This window comes from Rhea americana, unplaced genomic scaffold, assembly GCF_003343005.1.
Source record: "Rhea americana isolate MKP2758 unplaced genomic scaffold, rheAme1 scaffold_33, whole genome shotgun sequence".
NCBI lineage: Eukaryota > Metazoa > Chordata > Aves > Rheiformes > Rheidae > Rhea > Rhea americana.
This window is the reverse complement of record NW_028186457.1, coordinates 5,730,078-5,744,820: the sequence shown is the minus strand read 5'-3', so window position 1 is coordinate 5,744,820 and position 14,743 is coordinate 5,730,078. Positions and strand designations below refer to the sequence as shown.

At 40.2% G+C, this 14,743-nt stretch overlaps 1 protein-coding gene across 1 annotated transcript in view; it reads right to left on the bottom strand.

The window, feature by feature from the left end:
* The window catches only part of PDIA5 (protein disulfide isomerase family A member 5), a 113,551-nt gene that overhangs the window by 52,635 nt on the left and 46,173 nt on the right, over positions 1 to 14,743 (bottom strand). Inside the window, exons 7-11 of the mRNA XM_085311057.1 lie at positions 10,691 to 10,783; positions 9,364 to 9,424; positions 5,366 to 5,433; positions 1,102 to 1,193; positions 924 to 995 (exon numbers count right to left, since the gene is read on the bottom strand). Coding sequence (XP_085167183.1) covers positions 924 to 995; positions 1,102 to 1,193; positions 5,366 to 5,433; positions 9,364 to 9,424; positions 10,691 to 10,783 — 386 coding nt within the window. The remainder of the gene's footprint in view (positions 1 to 923; positions 996 to 1,101; positions 1,194 to 5,365; positions 5,434 to 9,363; positions 9,425 to 10,690; positions 10,784 to 14,743) is intronic.

Genomic DNA, 14,743 nt, shown 5'->3' with positions numbered 1-14,743 from the left:
GCTGAGGACCCCAGGCTCSCTGCAACTATACGCATGTCCCTAGCCTGTCCCCACTAGTAAAGTGAAACACATCCACTCCTCAGTCAGTTTTGCTAAGCCATATTATTTGCAACTGTCTGTTTCCTCCCTCATTTTTGTTTCCTATATTAGCCTCATTTTAAAATTACTTCCTTGGCTRCAACAAAGAAAGGAGGGTTTCAAAGACGATCTAATGCCCAAGGACCAGGGCTTTCTGTTAAAGGCAGTTCTCTGTCACCACAGTATCTAAGTACTCTCCAGATGCCCTGTCAAACTTACTGATGATGTGGCTCCTCCTTTACATCAACTGAAGATTAACTACACTTGCATGCACTTCTGTCCCTCTCAATTGCTAGACCCACAGGCTCATTCAACACCCWAAATATTTATGCCTGCAAATAGCTGCCTTCAGGTAGAAGCAGATGCTTTCAACACCGCTTCACGACACGACAGGAAACACAGCCTCCTTTTTAAAAAGGACTCGCAACGTGAGGTGCTTTGATCTTCTGCTTGTCTCTATTAAGACACTCTTAAGGCTCTATCTAAAGGTTGAAGAATCAGTAAGAACTAGTCACTTGATATACACATTCTAATAGATCAACAAAACCTAGACCTTTTACAAAGTATCAAGTTCAGGTACCACTGATGACTGGAAATTTAGGTTGGCATTTTTTAATGGAGAGGAGATCCATATTATCTGCATTAAAAAAAAAAAGAAAAAAAAAAGAAAAAAAATAAAAACCTTCAGGCAATCTCTGTTCTAGTTTAACCAGTCTCAGTGCGGTAGTTTTGTTTGCTCTTCCTAGCAGAGGGAATGAGAGAGAGATGGCTGTTTCTAACCCATTACATTCTGCAAATACTCAACAGTACATAAGAGGTGGAGTGCACAAAGTTCAAGGCCTTACTTTTTCAGCCACTCTGCTATATCCGTCGCAGTAGCACCATAGTTCTCAAAGTGGAACAGGAACTTTCCTTTCCTATTAAAGCAACAAAATCAGTTTTAATACTTGTCCTGGAAGGTAAGAAAAACATGCAATTATAGTGAGTGTATGATTTTTAAAGTAGTAGCAAAATATAACTAACTCAAAATAGCAGATTGTAGGATATCCCCGGACATTGTATTCTTCCTTTATCCTTTCAAACTCAGCAGAGTAAACATTCATCCCTGCAAGTACCTGAAGGAAAACACATAAACAAACAAAAAACCCAGAACAGTCATATTGATTCTTACAACATTACAACTTTAAAGAGAAGTAAAAACAATCAAGCCTTGAGCAGATACTGACTTCATTAACACTGCTGTAAAGCAAGGGGGGCGGGCTCTATAAAATGCACTGCAATTTTTCTAATTTTGTGCTAGGGAAGAAAAAGCAATATTTGAATCCAGTCCACAAAAAGCACACACTAACTGGCTTGTCACTCCTCCTTGTCCTGTCAGTATCTCCCTTTCTTTTTTATTCACTCACTGACAGAAATATCAAAAGCGAATTCTCAACACCAAATTAATACATTAATTTACCTGGCTCACAGGGTGTTCTGACAGTAGGAATTAACCTTGTGCCACAGAAGTTGAATCAGGGCCATGGAGGTGTCTCAACTTTTCAGACTAGCAAGTAGAMCACAACACAGGGCTCACCTTCCCTTTCCCTACCTCCACCAAACATGTCCCCACCTGAGGCTCAGAACTAGTGCTCCCTATCCCGTATCCTATCCAACTGTCCAAATCTCCAGGGTCAAGACCCTTTGAAGATGGGACTAGTTCTGAGTTTCTGTGCGTGCAGGATTCACACAGAGCTTGTTTGTCCAGCCCATTGCAAAGATACAACTTCAAGACTTAGTTTTAATGACACTGATGGCCTAAATCATTTTAGCAGCGAGTTCTTAATCCAAACTCCTCCTCTTTCCCCCTCCAAAACCAGGATTTTCTCCTTCCAGCTAAAATACCACATCAGAATTTAATACCAGGTTCCTGACTGCAGCAAAGTGCATAGAACAACCAATGTGCCAAGAGCCATCATGAAATAAATCTTAAAGTACAAAATCCTCATTTGAAGGTCAATGTTTTCTAAGAATGTACTGGAAAGTCACAAAGAGATGTTCTGTTTTTCCTCTCCTATCCTGATGAAGGATTAAAAAAAAAGCTAACTCAGAGAACAGGAGTACAGAGTTAGGATTTATAATGGCTGGTCAAATCTCTTATTTTGATTTTTCCCTGCAATTCTAACAACAAAATTGACTTAGTTCATGAGATATCTATACCCAACTCTCTGCTTCTCTTTTCTTCTRTGTCACCACTTGAGGAGAGGTGAACGTAATAGCATCAAGACACAATGCTTGCTTTATATGGTAAAAATTAGGATAATTAAGCAGCTCCCTCATATACATTAGCTTACTAGACATAACATTTGCCATGACATTTCAGAAGACTCCCTAGGTTTTACACGGGCATTCCTGGACATTTCAGATGCTCTGCTACAACTTCACCTTGTCCAACTGAACTGCCATGATTGATAGAAGTCAAAAACCTAGACTGTGGTGTTCAGGGACACACTTATCTTAGATCAATGTGAGCTTTATGCCCCCAAGGACTCTGGTGGAAGCACAAAGCAAGCCCAAACTTGATGTAACAAATTCTTTATGGTTTCCTAAGAGGAAACTATCCCTTCAACTTCCTACCAAACCCCCCGGTCCCCAAAACCTATTATAATGCAATTCAGTTTAATGAGTAAAGTTATGCTATTGCTTTAGCTGGCAATAATGACAAAACTATGTAACATCAGGCTGGCAGGAACCACCAGAACCACGGTGGCAGGGTCTATCAAAATACAACCCAAGCCTGGATCCTACCTGTATATCTAAACCACTCTGGCTAAATGTTTAGCTAATTTGCTTTTAAAAAAATGACTGAATGACCCTGACTACAGTTTAAGTCTATTACCTCTTAAAATATCCCCTGCAGACATAAGGATCAGTTTATTCCTTTCACCTCTGCGGTGACACTCAAGGTATTTTAATATTTCTCCACTCTCCACCTAGCCACCTATAATCTGAATAGACTCCTTCYTAGCTGGGCACATCCTCCAGGCTCCTGATCATTCCTTGTTCTCCCTTGAACCTCCTTCTCACTTGCTTCATACTTTTCTTGATGGGGTAGGTCCAAAACTGGTGCACTTTACCAGCACCAGCACTTGAATTCTTCCTAGAATGCAGTTTAATGACTAGATAAAACAAAGGCTTCCTTTATTTGACATCTGAAATAAGAGAAGGAGCTTTGTGCTTCTAAAGTCTCAGATTTCTACCAAAAAAAGACAAGCACCAAAGAAGGAAACCACTCAAGTACATCCTCCTATCTGTCTTTGCTGAGTAAAGCACTCTGGCATGCTATGCTCATGAAGTCAAGGGGAATTAAGCAGGTGCTTAAGCACTTTGCTGAGCACTGACTCCTCAGTGTGCCACGGAGAGTCATTCACCAGAGTCCACCCTGTTCAAACCACAGGAATCTCTCGTCTCAAGGATAAAATAAGTCATTCTTTTCTAAATTGGAGCTGATCTTTTTCTTCCACATTGGGTGTAATTTAATGAAAATTCTAAGCTTAATGAAACACTAAAAATGCCATCCAGCTTTCCTTTCAGTAACAGTACTGACAAGAAACGACCAGTCCCAAAAGAACATAGCAACCAGCCACAGGTACATTTTACCTTTCCATTTTTACAACCTGTTAAGTAGGCAACATTTACTTCATTTTCCTGCTATGTAACAACAAAACTCACTTTTGAGTCTGGCACTTCCTGACAGTTAATGACAGATCAGAATAAAAAGCCAAACTCTCAGCTCATCCACACCAATCAAACTTTCCAGCAACACCTGACCTGGAGGTCAGCATCACTTTAAGAAAATCCACGGATAATCTACGAGGGGTACAGCACATTTACTTTTAGAAACAGCAAACTGAATACACATCCTACTCAGGAAGTGAATTAGGTCAAATTTAGACCAACAGACTGATTTTTGTGCAAGAAACCACTGGGCACGGCCTAACTAGACTTTTCTCTGAACTGATCCTGCATGAAAAATAGCCTGATGCAACTCATCTCTGGTCTGCACAACTATTGCTCTGCACCAGCCCCAGTGCAGGGCCACAGCCCTGTCACTCAGTTGGGCAGGATCAGGCCAGATCTACAGAGACCATTCCCAAGAATAGGAGAAAAGAAGCAACTTGGAGGAGACCTGGAGCTTACATTTTCTGGTATGAATTTAACAAAATGGAACTGCATGTGGCAAGGCAAGAGATAACAGGAAAATACAGAGTTCTTTSGCATGCTTTTCCTCTAGCATTATGTGTGTAGGTGATTATTTTTCTAATTCCTGTCCCCTCCAAGCCTTGCAGTGTACCTGCCCTGCAAAACAGGAACAGCTTTCCAAAGGACTCAGTGTACCTTCTACTGCAGCAATATTTAACATGAATGCTGCCTGGCCAGATCAAAATGCTCTTCAAAATGTCTTTGAGGCTTGTACTGTGCCCTAAATAAATATGAACAACTCGCACTGAACTCTGCCCTAAGCAAACAGGGATTTAGAGAAAATGCTTCTTAAAAAACAGCTAGTTGGGAGAAAATGGGGAAGTCTGACAACATTCAGTGCTTACGAGATGTGCTGACTGACCAGAGCTGCCCTAGAATCTCAGAGCTTCATCCTTAGCGTCATCACATGCTGCCTCTCCTGAGAAAACCTCAGCTCCAAAGTGAATGATAACAGGTAGAATCAGACCAAATTCAGGTAAAGCTGTGAAACAGCAACCAAATGCCTTTTGTCAATCAAATATTATTGGCATAAGTTATACATAAAACACATTACAAAATCTTGAATTGAGTGCCTTTGACTTGCTTAAAGAAGTCAGCATACCTTATTAGTTCAAACAGGTAACCAAACTACTGCGACTTTTGCTAATGGACTTTATAAAGGTCAAAACTTACCTTCATTTCAACCTGCTATGAATGCAGACTTGTTGACACAGCTGTAGTAAATCTACAAAATCTATAAATGATCATGCTTAAGAGGTTCATTGGTATCTAATGCAAGAGCAAATTCTCCCTGCTGTGACACTATGATTCTCCACTGAACATGTGGATTAATTATTACTATAAGGGCCTCCATCCTAGATTCCTCTATGAAAAAGCAGGTCAAAAAGCTGATCAACCCTAATATGGTAAACATTCCTTGGTCTGTATTAAAATGAGGCCAACAAGACTACAAACTCAAAAATTATATATTTTAATWGGTATCATTAAATACTCGGAGTGTTAAAAGGGCTTTTTACATTTGTATAAATYTTATCTTCTCACTTACATATTTACCCTTCAGTTCTGTGGCTGCTTGCTGGTAAGATGGCATCATTCTCTTACAAACACCACACCCTGATTAAAAAAAAAAGCGTAAGTAATATGCAACTCTATTCAGACTGTTCAAGATCTCACTGTGTTCCAAAAACAAAAAAGACTTTTTAAATGTAAAAGTTTTTCAAATAAAAAAAAATCAAACATTTCAGATTACCTTCCTTAGGAAGTAATAATTTTTGTTATGTACAGCTATTTTTGCATGTTTTCATGCTATTCTATTTCAAATCAATTTCTCATCCCAATCTGGGGAAGAATAATACCATCTCATATTCCCCAGGCTCTAAGCTGAGCCCAAAGTGGAACGCAAGATGAAACTCTCACACATTTCAAAGTCAATGAAAGCTGTTGTGCTTGTCAAGCCAAGCAGAAAGCCTGGTGCATTTCAAACACACTCCAGTGACCAAGAAAGTCAGAATACAGTCTTTAATTTGAAGGGAGGGAGGAGAGGAAAGAAGGGGGTGAGGTACTTCAGATTCAGCCCAACTTAAGAGTCTTTGAAACTCAGTTGAGACACATTTCTTAAACATATTACATAGACTTCAAAAGTTAAGTAGCACTACGTTAACTGAGGAAGATAACTCGGAAGCAACCACATTCCTGGTAAGACACAAGAACTTTACGTTCTGAGGAAAAGAGCAGTGGTGAGTAAGGAAGACTACTGGTGAACAGCTGGAGTGCACTAAAGCTGTTTGATGACGCTGTGGAATGCTAAGCAGATTAACATTAAATCACCTTATAAGCCAGGAGGTTTCACCCTTGCCAAGTAAAACATGTATATGTGCACTGAAAGGGAGGAAGGGCAGACAGTGTAGAAGAAAGGAAGCAGCAGCCAAGCACTTAAACTTATTGTAGGGACTCGGGTCTACCATGGGACAGTGGTCAACATTTATTTTCTGGTGAAGAAACAGCTGCAAGAGTTTTTAAAGTATCTTCCAGAAAGAAGGAACAGATTTTGCAACCATTGGTTTAGGATCATATGAGCATGCCTGCGAGGGACATCCTTTAATCAGAGGATTTATTTCTATGGTCTTTCCAGTTTTGATCTGTCTGCTCAAATGGCCCACAAGGTCATTAAATTAGTGCTGGTTAAATCGACAATTTCTTGGTGGGAATAAACCTCTCATCTGAGGCCTACTGAGCTCTTACAACTTTATCCAAACCACTGAGCAGACATTAGAAAATATGAGTTGTTAACACTACACCTTCTGAATGGTCTCAGTTTCTGTTCTCTTCAAAAGCCCAAGGCCTCAAACACCCTCAACTAATCTCTCTCCTCACTTGCCCTCTTCAACCTCCTGTGGTTCTCTGGACTCCCTCTTGGGAGTACTGGCACATACTAGCGACTTCCACCCAGCTATCATCCATATCATCCTTSTGTTCCCAACACAGTTGCTGCTTCAAACTTGCCACTTCCAAACCTGCTTCAGTACATTTTCTCTTTCCCAGGTATTTCTGCATTGTATGGTTCAGAACTCTATCAAGCAATATATGCCCCTATCAAGCAATATATGCCCCTATACGGACATACAAGGGTAACTTCAAAAAACTTCCATTTTCTTCTGTTATTTATTCTTGCATTTTGACCATTTCTAAAAATTTTTTTTAATCAAATACATATTAGCTTTTCAGTGTTTAACACTTCCACTTTYAAAGCACTGTTGTCAATGACATTATAAACAGCTCCTTTTTGTTGCTAAGTCCAGACTATTTCCTGCAGAAGCCATCTTTGAGAGAGTTACACTACAAATATAAATCTGAATGCCTGCAAGAATACCTTATTTTTCATATTTAGTGCTGTCTAACTTTATAATATAGGCCAAAAAGTACAGTGAATGGTCTTAAAAATGGTCAGGTAATATCTTCTAAGGAAAGTATGCCTTTGATCTTGGTAGTTTCACCCAGATCAAGCATTCCTGAAATATTAAATACATGACATTTAAGTTTGCAGTCACTTYCACCTCCCTCTGCACTTGTACATAATGAAAAAGCCCACTTCCTATGAATCTGCCACAATGAATCTAAAACCTCTTGCTTCCAACAAAGTTGAGAAATAGTGCAGCTGTCCTGCCCATATCCTCCTAGACAAAGACTCCGATGTCCTCTCTGCCAAAGATCTCCCTGACYCACCCATTAAAGTAACAAGCAGAGCAGGAATCCCTTTAGTGACCAGCCCTAATTTGCTACTCCCTACTATGACAGGTTACACCTGTACCACAAGACAGTAACCGATAACCTCAGCTTACCAAAGTCAGTCTTTTAATGCTAGATGTCTTTTGTCTTGAGTAAGTGGAACAGAAGCAAGAAAAGAAAAATTGGACAAGAACCAAGTCAGAGAGTCTTGCGTGTTAAATAAAATACGAGGGAGTGAAGAACTGTGAAATTAGACAGGGAAAAAGCCTTACAAGTAGGCTTCCTTCATAGCAGTTTATAAAGCAGCAGAAGCATTACAGCACTAAAGACTAGCAGGTATTGTATCACTTCAAAAGAAGAGGAACTGGAAAGAGGGTTTCTGGAGGAATGGTTCAAAGAGAATGAAGGGTTAGATAAGGCACATTTCAAGAAGAGACTTAGTTGTAGAAAACAATTTTTCAGGATGTGGGTAAACTGAGAGCATTCTGGGCTGGAACTCTCCCTAAAGGGATGATCTATGGGCAGAGCAGGAGTATCATCTCCTGCTGATGCTAAGGTGGCAGCAGTGACTGGGAGTTACAGCGCACTGTGCTAGTCCACATAGGACCATGCTGCAGCTGCAGAGTTTGAAGGCAGAGAGCTGCAACAAATTTAGTTGAAGAAAAAGACATTCTCTTTTCTCTCATCARCTAAATCTTGGGCACTTCTGGCCATCTTGGCAATACTCCGATGAGACTAAAAGGGGTATACTGGCAATAATTGCAGAAAAAATTCACTGAGTAACACCAGAAAATACTGTGATGGGACACTCATTTTATAAGAGAAATAACTAGCAAATTGCCAATGATGTCTAACATCAATTTTGCTATCAGGGCAGAGCTGAGAGGCATTTCTAGCTCAGGTCACACATTTATCCCTTTCTCCTGGCTCCTCTGCTTTCCAGCTAAAGAACAACTCTAGTGCAATAATACTCAGTTTTAAAGAGCTGGAAAGCCTCTTGGTTGCCAGTCACAAAGAAATACAAAAAAAAGCAATTAGAAATTTGCAAAATGCAGAAATAAGTGGCCAATGCAGTGGTAAGATAACAGCAATGCAAGGTAAAGGCAACAAAAGAAAYAGAACAGCTCCAATGTGTTCTTTCAACCCTGCTCTGATGAAACTCTGCTTGCTTGAGATATTCCTGCCAACTGGGAAAGGAGCCTCCATATTGCCTCCTGAATGGAGCAGGAGAGTYTCTTCCTCCTGACCAGTGCATTGCTTCCTCTGCCTGCAATTGGGCAGGACACATACAGCTTCTTTCAGAGCCATGATCTTCTCTGGAGATTTTTTGTTTGTGTGGAATCAGCTTATTGTATACTATGATCCAAACTGCAAAAGGCACATGCTCATAGTTTCATACTGGCCAGAGGGCCAGACAGACCTTTTAACATTTATGTGCTCAGTATACCTTATTTCACAATAGTTTATAGTACAACGCATATTTAAAAAGGACAAAGGACACACACACACACACACACACACACACACACACACACAAAAAATAAAGTGGCAGCTTGAAAAAACAATGACTGAGAGTTATCATCACAAGAGAAAGAAGCAAGATTGGGATAATGGGAGAAAATACTGACAGTCTAGAAAGCAAGAGATGGACAGCTACAAGAAACTGAAGACAAATGGGCAGAACAACACAAAGAATTGAATGATAAAGATGAGATAGGATAGCAATAATGAAGGAAGCATACATGAGGTTACCAGCCCGACACAGATATCTCTCAGTGGAGACAGGAAGATGGGAGAGGATGTTGCTGGACTACTTACACGGGGCATAGAACATCATCAGAAGAGGTTTGTCTTCCTTCTTCAGAAGCCTTCTCAGTTCCTAATGAATGAACCAAAGATAAGTTATCAATAAAAACAGATATATACACAAGAACATCTCTTCTTATTGCTTGTATTAAAATTTTAAAAGGTAACTATATCTATCAGTAGCACATAGGTTCATTTAGTTGGGCGAGGGAAGAGGGGTCATCTTTCCTAAGAGATAAGATCTGTGTTACTTCTCCTYGATCAATTTTAACTGGGAAAAAGCAAGCACAATTTATTATAGATTTAAATATTTGCTAAATATCCCAGACCAGCATCTTTGGTGTTGAGATCCAGRAGTTGTATTACTCTGCCAATTCTCATCAAAGAATCTTTGACTACAAACACTTCCCTTCCGATTCCATTGTGGGGGGAAGTACACTAATTCATAAAGTCAAACTTAATAATAGGTAAAATAAGTTCAGCTTCCACACTATGAAACCTTGTCAGGGCTATGAGAAGCCATGAGAATAGATTTTTCAGTACCAGCATGGTAGAGAAACCAGATGAAGTTTATAAATTGAAAACAACCCTTGGAAGGCTAATAACAAGAGTACGAAAGGCGAACATTAAAAATTAATCTTTCTACAAAAACTGAATGTCAAAATAACTGTTCCTAATATCAAAAATGAAAGCTAGAAAATTGCAAAGGCCCTTTATGAAATACCAGCTGAAGTCAATTAAAGATTTTTTAAAAATCAATAGATCAGAAAACTGATACAAAATATCAAGATGATTATTAAAGAGAAAGAAATGGTCAGCTCTATGATGGCATTGGTTTTTTAAGGCAATTTTATCTTAYTCGCTGCTTTCTCAATTAACGCTGAGCAGAAAATTTCCGTAGATAGTTAAATCACTCAAGACCTAGATTCTGTTCCTACCTGCTCCACACTTCCTGAGATAACCTCAGGCACATAAGGAAACCTAAGGTTTAATGACAACCTGTAGCTGTAAGACTAATATTTTGCCTCCAGTTTGCTCCCATCTTCCTATTAGCTGCTACACTTTCCTGAGACACATGGGCCTCTTCTGCCACAGCATCTGTGATGCTTTGGTACTTGCTGTGTTATTCTGCCAGCTACACCATGACCACACATAGGGGTAAGGAAGGAAGTAGGAGACTTTGCTCTGTATTATCATAGTCCACAAATTTGGTCAAGTGACTTAAAACAGTTTGCTTTAAATTTCCATTCCAAAGGAAACAATGGTGCTTCATTAGGTGTTCACATAAAAACACACACCCCTTACACTTCACATACTGAATTTCTCTCCTCTGATGTACCTTTTCACTGTCAACATGCACAACATCTTTGGCTTCGGGATCCTCCTCCCACAATGGAGCACCTTCAGGATCTTTGAGAAAGGCCACCATGGACTGTAATGAATGGAAAGAACAGTTTTTAAAGCACACTGAATGAAAACCATGAGCCACCTTTCACCCCAAATCCATCCTGTCATGGGAACAATAGCCAGGACTCCTTCCAATTAGTATCTTTGCTATTTCGCTCTTACACTTATCTGCTATATTGGAAATGAACACAGACTACTTGTTGCTGAACAGAGTGATAGCCTGGGGTATGCCTTCCTCACAACTGGTATCTCACCTCACCAGAGCCGATTTCCACTCTAAAATTGGGGAGCGCAACATGGAGACCAGCACAGAGACAGCAGCTTCAGTAATCCTTCAGATTACAARATGGCTCTTTCAATTGTATCAGAGCTGTAATACTTCCACAGCCACTTTGTGGCTTAGGAGGAAGTATTTCTTTCTATGTAGATGTCAGGTTCCTATACYCTTCACAGTTCCCAAGTAACCTTTGAATTTGAACAGGACTAGCCGGAGGGCACGTTGCTTTTGCTCACAGTGAGTAACAATGAAATCCAAACTTAGAGATCACACTGCTTGTTTGGTCAAAAGAAAAGTAATCCACTAACAGCTCCCTCTATAACCCATTTACCTAGATATTGACCTCAGTGGATTTTTACGTAGGAGTATAACAAGGAAACGTGACAAGAGAAGTGGGAAATACAAGACCCTRTGTTTCTGAAGCTCCCATATTCCACAAGTAGAGTACAGGCATATGCATACTTTACAACTACTCTTCCCAAATGACACACAACCAACCGTCTCTATTTTGGCAGATCACAGACAGTCTCTTTATSATAAAGAAATCCTCTCGAGTGATTCTGATTTCAGACTGAGTCTGAGGGAAATTCCAGCCCTCTGAACTCGATGATGTTCCCTCCATGGGTTCCACTGAGTAGCATTTCTCCACATGCACATGTGAGCTGCAGGCTCAGTCACTGATATCTGTAGATATCTGTGCTCTAGGAAGCAAGAAACTCAGATTTCTAGGTTCATTCACTGCTTAGTCTGACCCCATCTCTTTCTCTGTGGCATTGTCTGTAGGACCCAGTACACATCAAGTCCCAGGTAAGATCTCTCTGCCACTCCAGGAACGTAGAGAAGTGCTTCAGCAGCTTCCTCCACTGTAAGGGTAGGGGGACAAAACTGCAACAGCAATGAACGAACTTGAAACTAGAGCAAAGAGRGATATGTTGTGCCATTCACTGAAGCCTTTTTCAGCCCATGAGATATTCTGACAAAGCAGCTCATGTCTGAAAAGCACAGTTGCATTTATACTAACACACATCAAGAGCGTTCATCTTAAAGCCCACGTTTGCATTCCCCTTCTCAGAGCAGGTCAGCAGYGCACCTGGTGACACACACCACCAGTCTCAGAGATATTTCTGCCAGCTCTCCGCCTTTGGTCATGCTGCTCTGATACAACTTCCCAACAGCTTATCAACAGTCAGCTCATTTTCCTGCACCTCAATTGGTTTTGCAAGACCTGGGAGGATTCAGAGCTTATGGTAGGATTCATTTACTGCATTAATGTTTCTGTCTACTTGCTCAGCTAATACTGAAGAGATTTGTCTTATCGCAAGAGGCAACATATATTAGTCACCAGACAGCAAGCAAAGCACTTAATGTACCCAGTGAGAAGAACTAAGAGGGTGAGTTTGGTGGTGTTGGGACWGCAGACACTTTGAAGAGAAGACATTTATTTTAACGTAGCATTAACAGAGAAAGGAGCTAGTTAGAAAAAAATCGAGTTATAGCTGTAAAAAGCACTGAAACTATAGGCATTAACATCCCATCCAATGCTGGAAGAAGACATACTAATATATGGTGAAAGAAGAGAAGAGGACAAAACAGAGGAGATCATTCTTAAATGTAGACTAAGTTCTGCTCACTCTCAGTCCATACAGATCTCAACTATACACAGAGGGGGAAAGAGAGAGGGGTCAACATTTTAACAGCTAATGAGTGTGATCAACTCTGCCAGTTTCAAGAATTCTTATGTGCCAAGTTCAGTCACATAGAAACAGATGCGGTTAAAGGATAGGGGATTAAAGAGATTTAATTCATCCAGCCTCTCACTCTCAGCCAAGAGGAAAAAAATTAGACATGTAATGTCTTCTGGCAAGGATAGGGAGTATATTGCCTCACGTTCATTACTCTGCTCTGTGAAAAGCTAGCATTTCATCTGTGTCTTTAAAAAGGGAAAAACACCCCCCCACACACACACAAACCACATTTCTAATCACAGAAAATCAACAGTCCCCAGGCTACCAGGGTAGAGTTCAGGGCAAGGTCCAGTCCACAGCACAGCAACTCCCATATTGGGGAATTGGCTACACTTCTGCTGGGCCACAATGTAGTTAAGACCCTCTTTGACCCAAGGGGACCAACGAACCATGCTGAGCTTCAACTCTCTGCTTGAACCCACACAACGGCTTTGAACTTTAAACACCAATTCAGCAGAACCCAGGGACGTGTCTTTGCCCAGTCTACTCTGCAAAAACCAAGCAAGTCTTAACAGCAATGCAGCTTGCTATTATATATGACCTGGGTGTTGATCAGAGAGGAGGGGGACAAATATACATGCCTATATTTCTCACTCTGACAAAGTATAATACCATAGGGATGCTAAGAACAGACTTCTTGATTTCATTCTCTCACACATCTCTCAGTTTTAAAGAGCAACCTATAAGAGCAAATTTGAAAAGGATTCAGAGTTTAGAGCTGGACTACATTATCGGGTTTGTCTATTCTCTTTACTAGTACTAAGCAGATTTATATTTTAGTAAGTTTTCTCCATTTTAGGAGAGAAAACTTTCCCTGTACCGTACCCTCTAGGAAAGACTTCATCTTGTATAAAAGACAACCTAGATACTGGCCTTCTAGAAGTATGGAAGATTAGGAAGCAATGCATATACAACAACACGAGAACAGACATACCTGTTGAGACCCAATCTAAACTTAGGTCTCCAACAGCAGCTGGCTGCAGATACCTGGGGAAAAACTACACTAGGATCATTCTTAYACAGCATATACTGGTATATGTCCTCAATTTCTAGCAATCTGTAAGTAAATTTATGGACTCTGCATCTACTGTTGTATTTGGACCACCATGCTTGCTAACACACTTATTCCTTATGATTATCTAATCCTGCTTTTAAGATCTTTAGATTTTCAGATTCTGCAACATGTGGTAATGAGCTCCACAAAGAAATTCCACCATGTAAAAAGTATATGTTTCAAATAAGCTACCCCCAAATGCCCCGTTTGTCCCCACATTTTGAGAAAAAACAGGTAATCATTTCCTTTTTGACACTACTCACCACTGTACAAAGATCTATCATAATTCCCTTTAGTTGTCCTTTTTCTAAACTCAAATTCTCATGCAAATATTAAACCAACCATATCTTTAACCATCCTTACTGTCTTTCTAAAGTGCTTCTCTGCCTTTAGAATAGACAGGGCAACCAGCATCATACACAACGTACAATATGAAAGAAGCCAATGGATTCAGATAATGTAATARCATTTTCCTGTTCTATTTTCTGTGTCTTTTCTGTTCATTTGCCTCTTTAACTATGGCTAAGCACAGGGCCAAGGTTTTCAGAGCAACCACTGTTCTGGCTGGTAACTCAAAACCCATGACAACACTATGCTATTACTCCAGCATCAGGGGAGTTTCTTCCCTTTCTCCCCTCATGTTCATTATCCTGCAGGTTACTACTTTCATATTGACACACTACTCAGTATCATGGGAACCTTCCCAACTTTTTGCAGAAGGATTTTTTTAAAAAAAACTATTTCTGGTAATTTTGCTTTAAACTCTGCCATCTTGCTGTTCACCTCCTTTTTCAGATATCCCAAACAGCTCAGATTCTAACAAAGTTTTCATAGCAGGAGATTCCRACTACTAAATTCCCCCCACTGTGAATACTGAGCTAGTCCTTATTGCTCATCTTTTTAACAGCT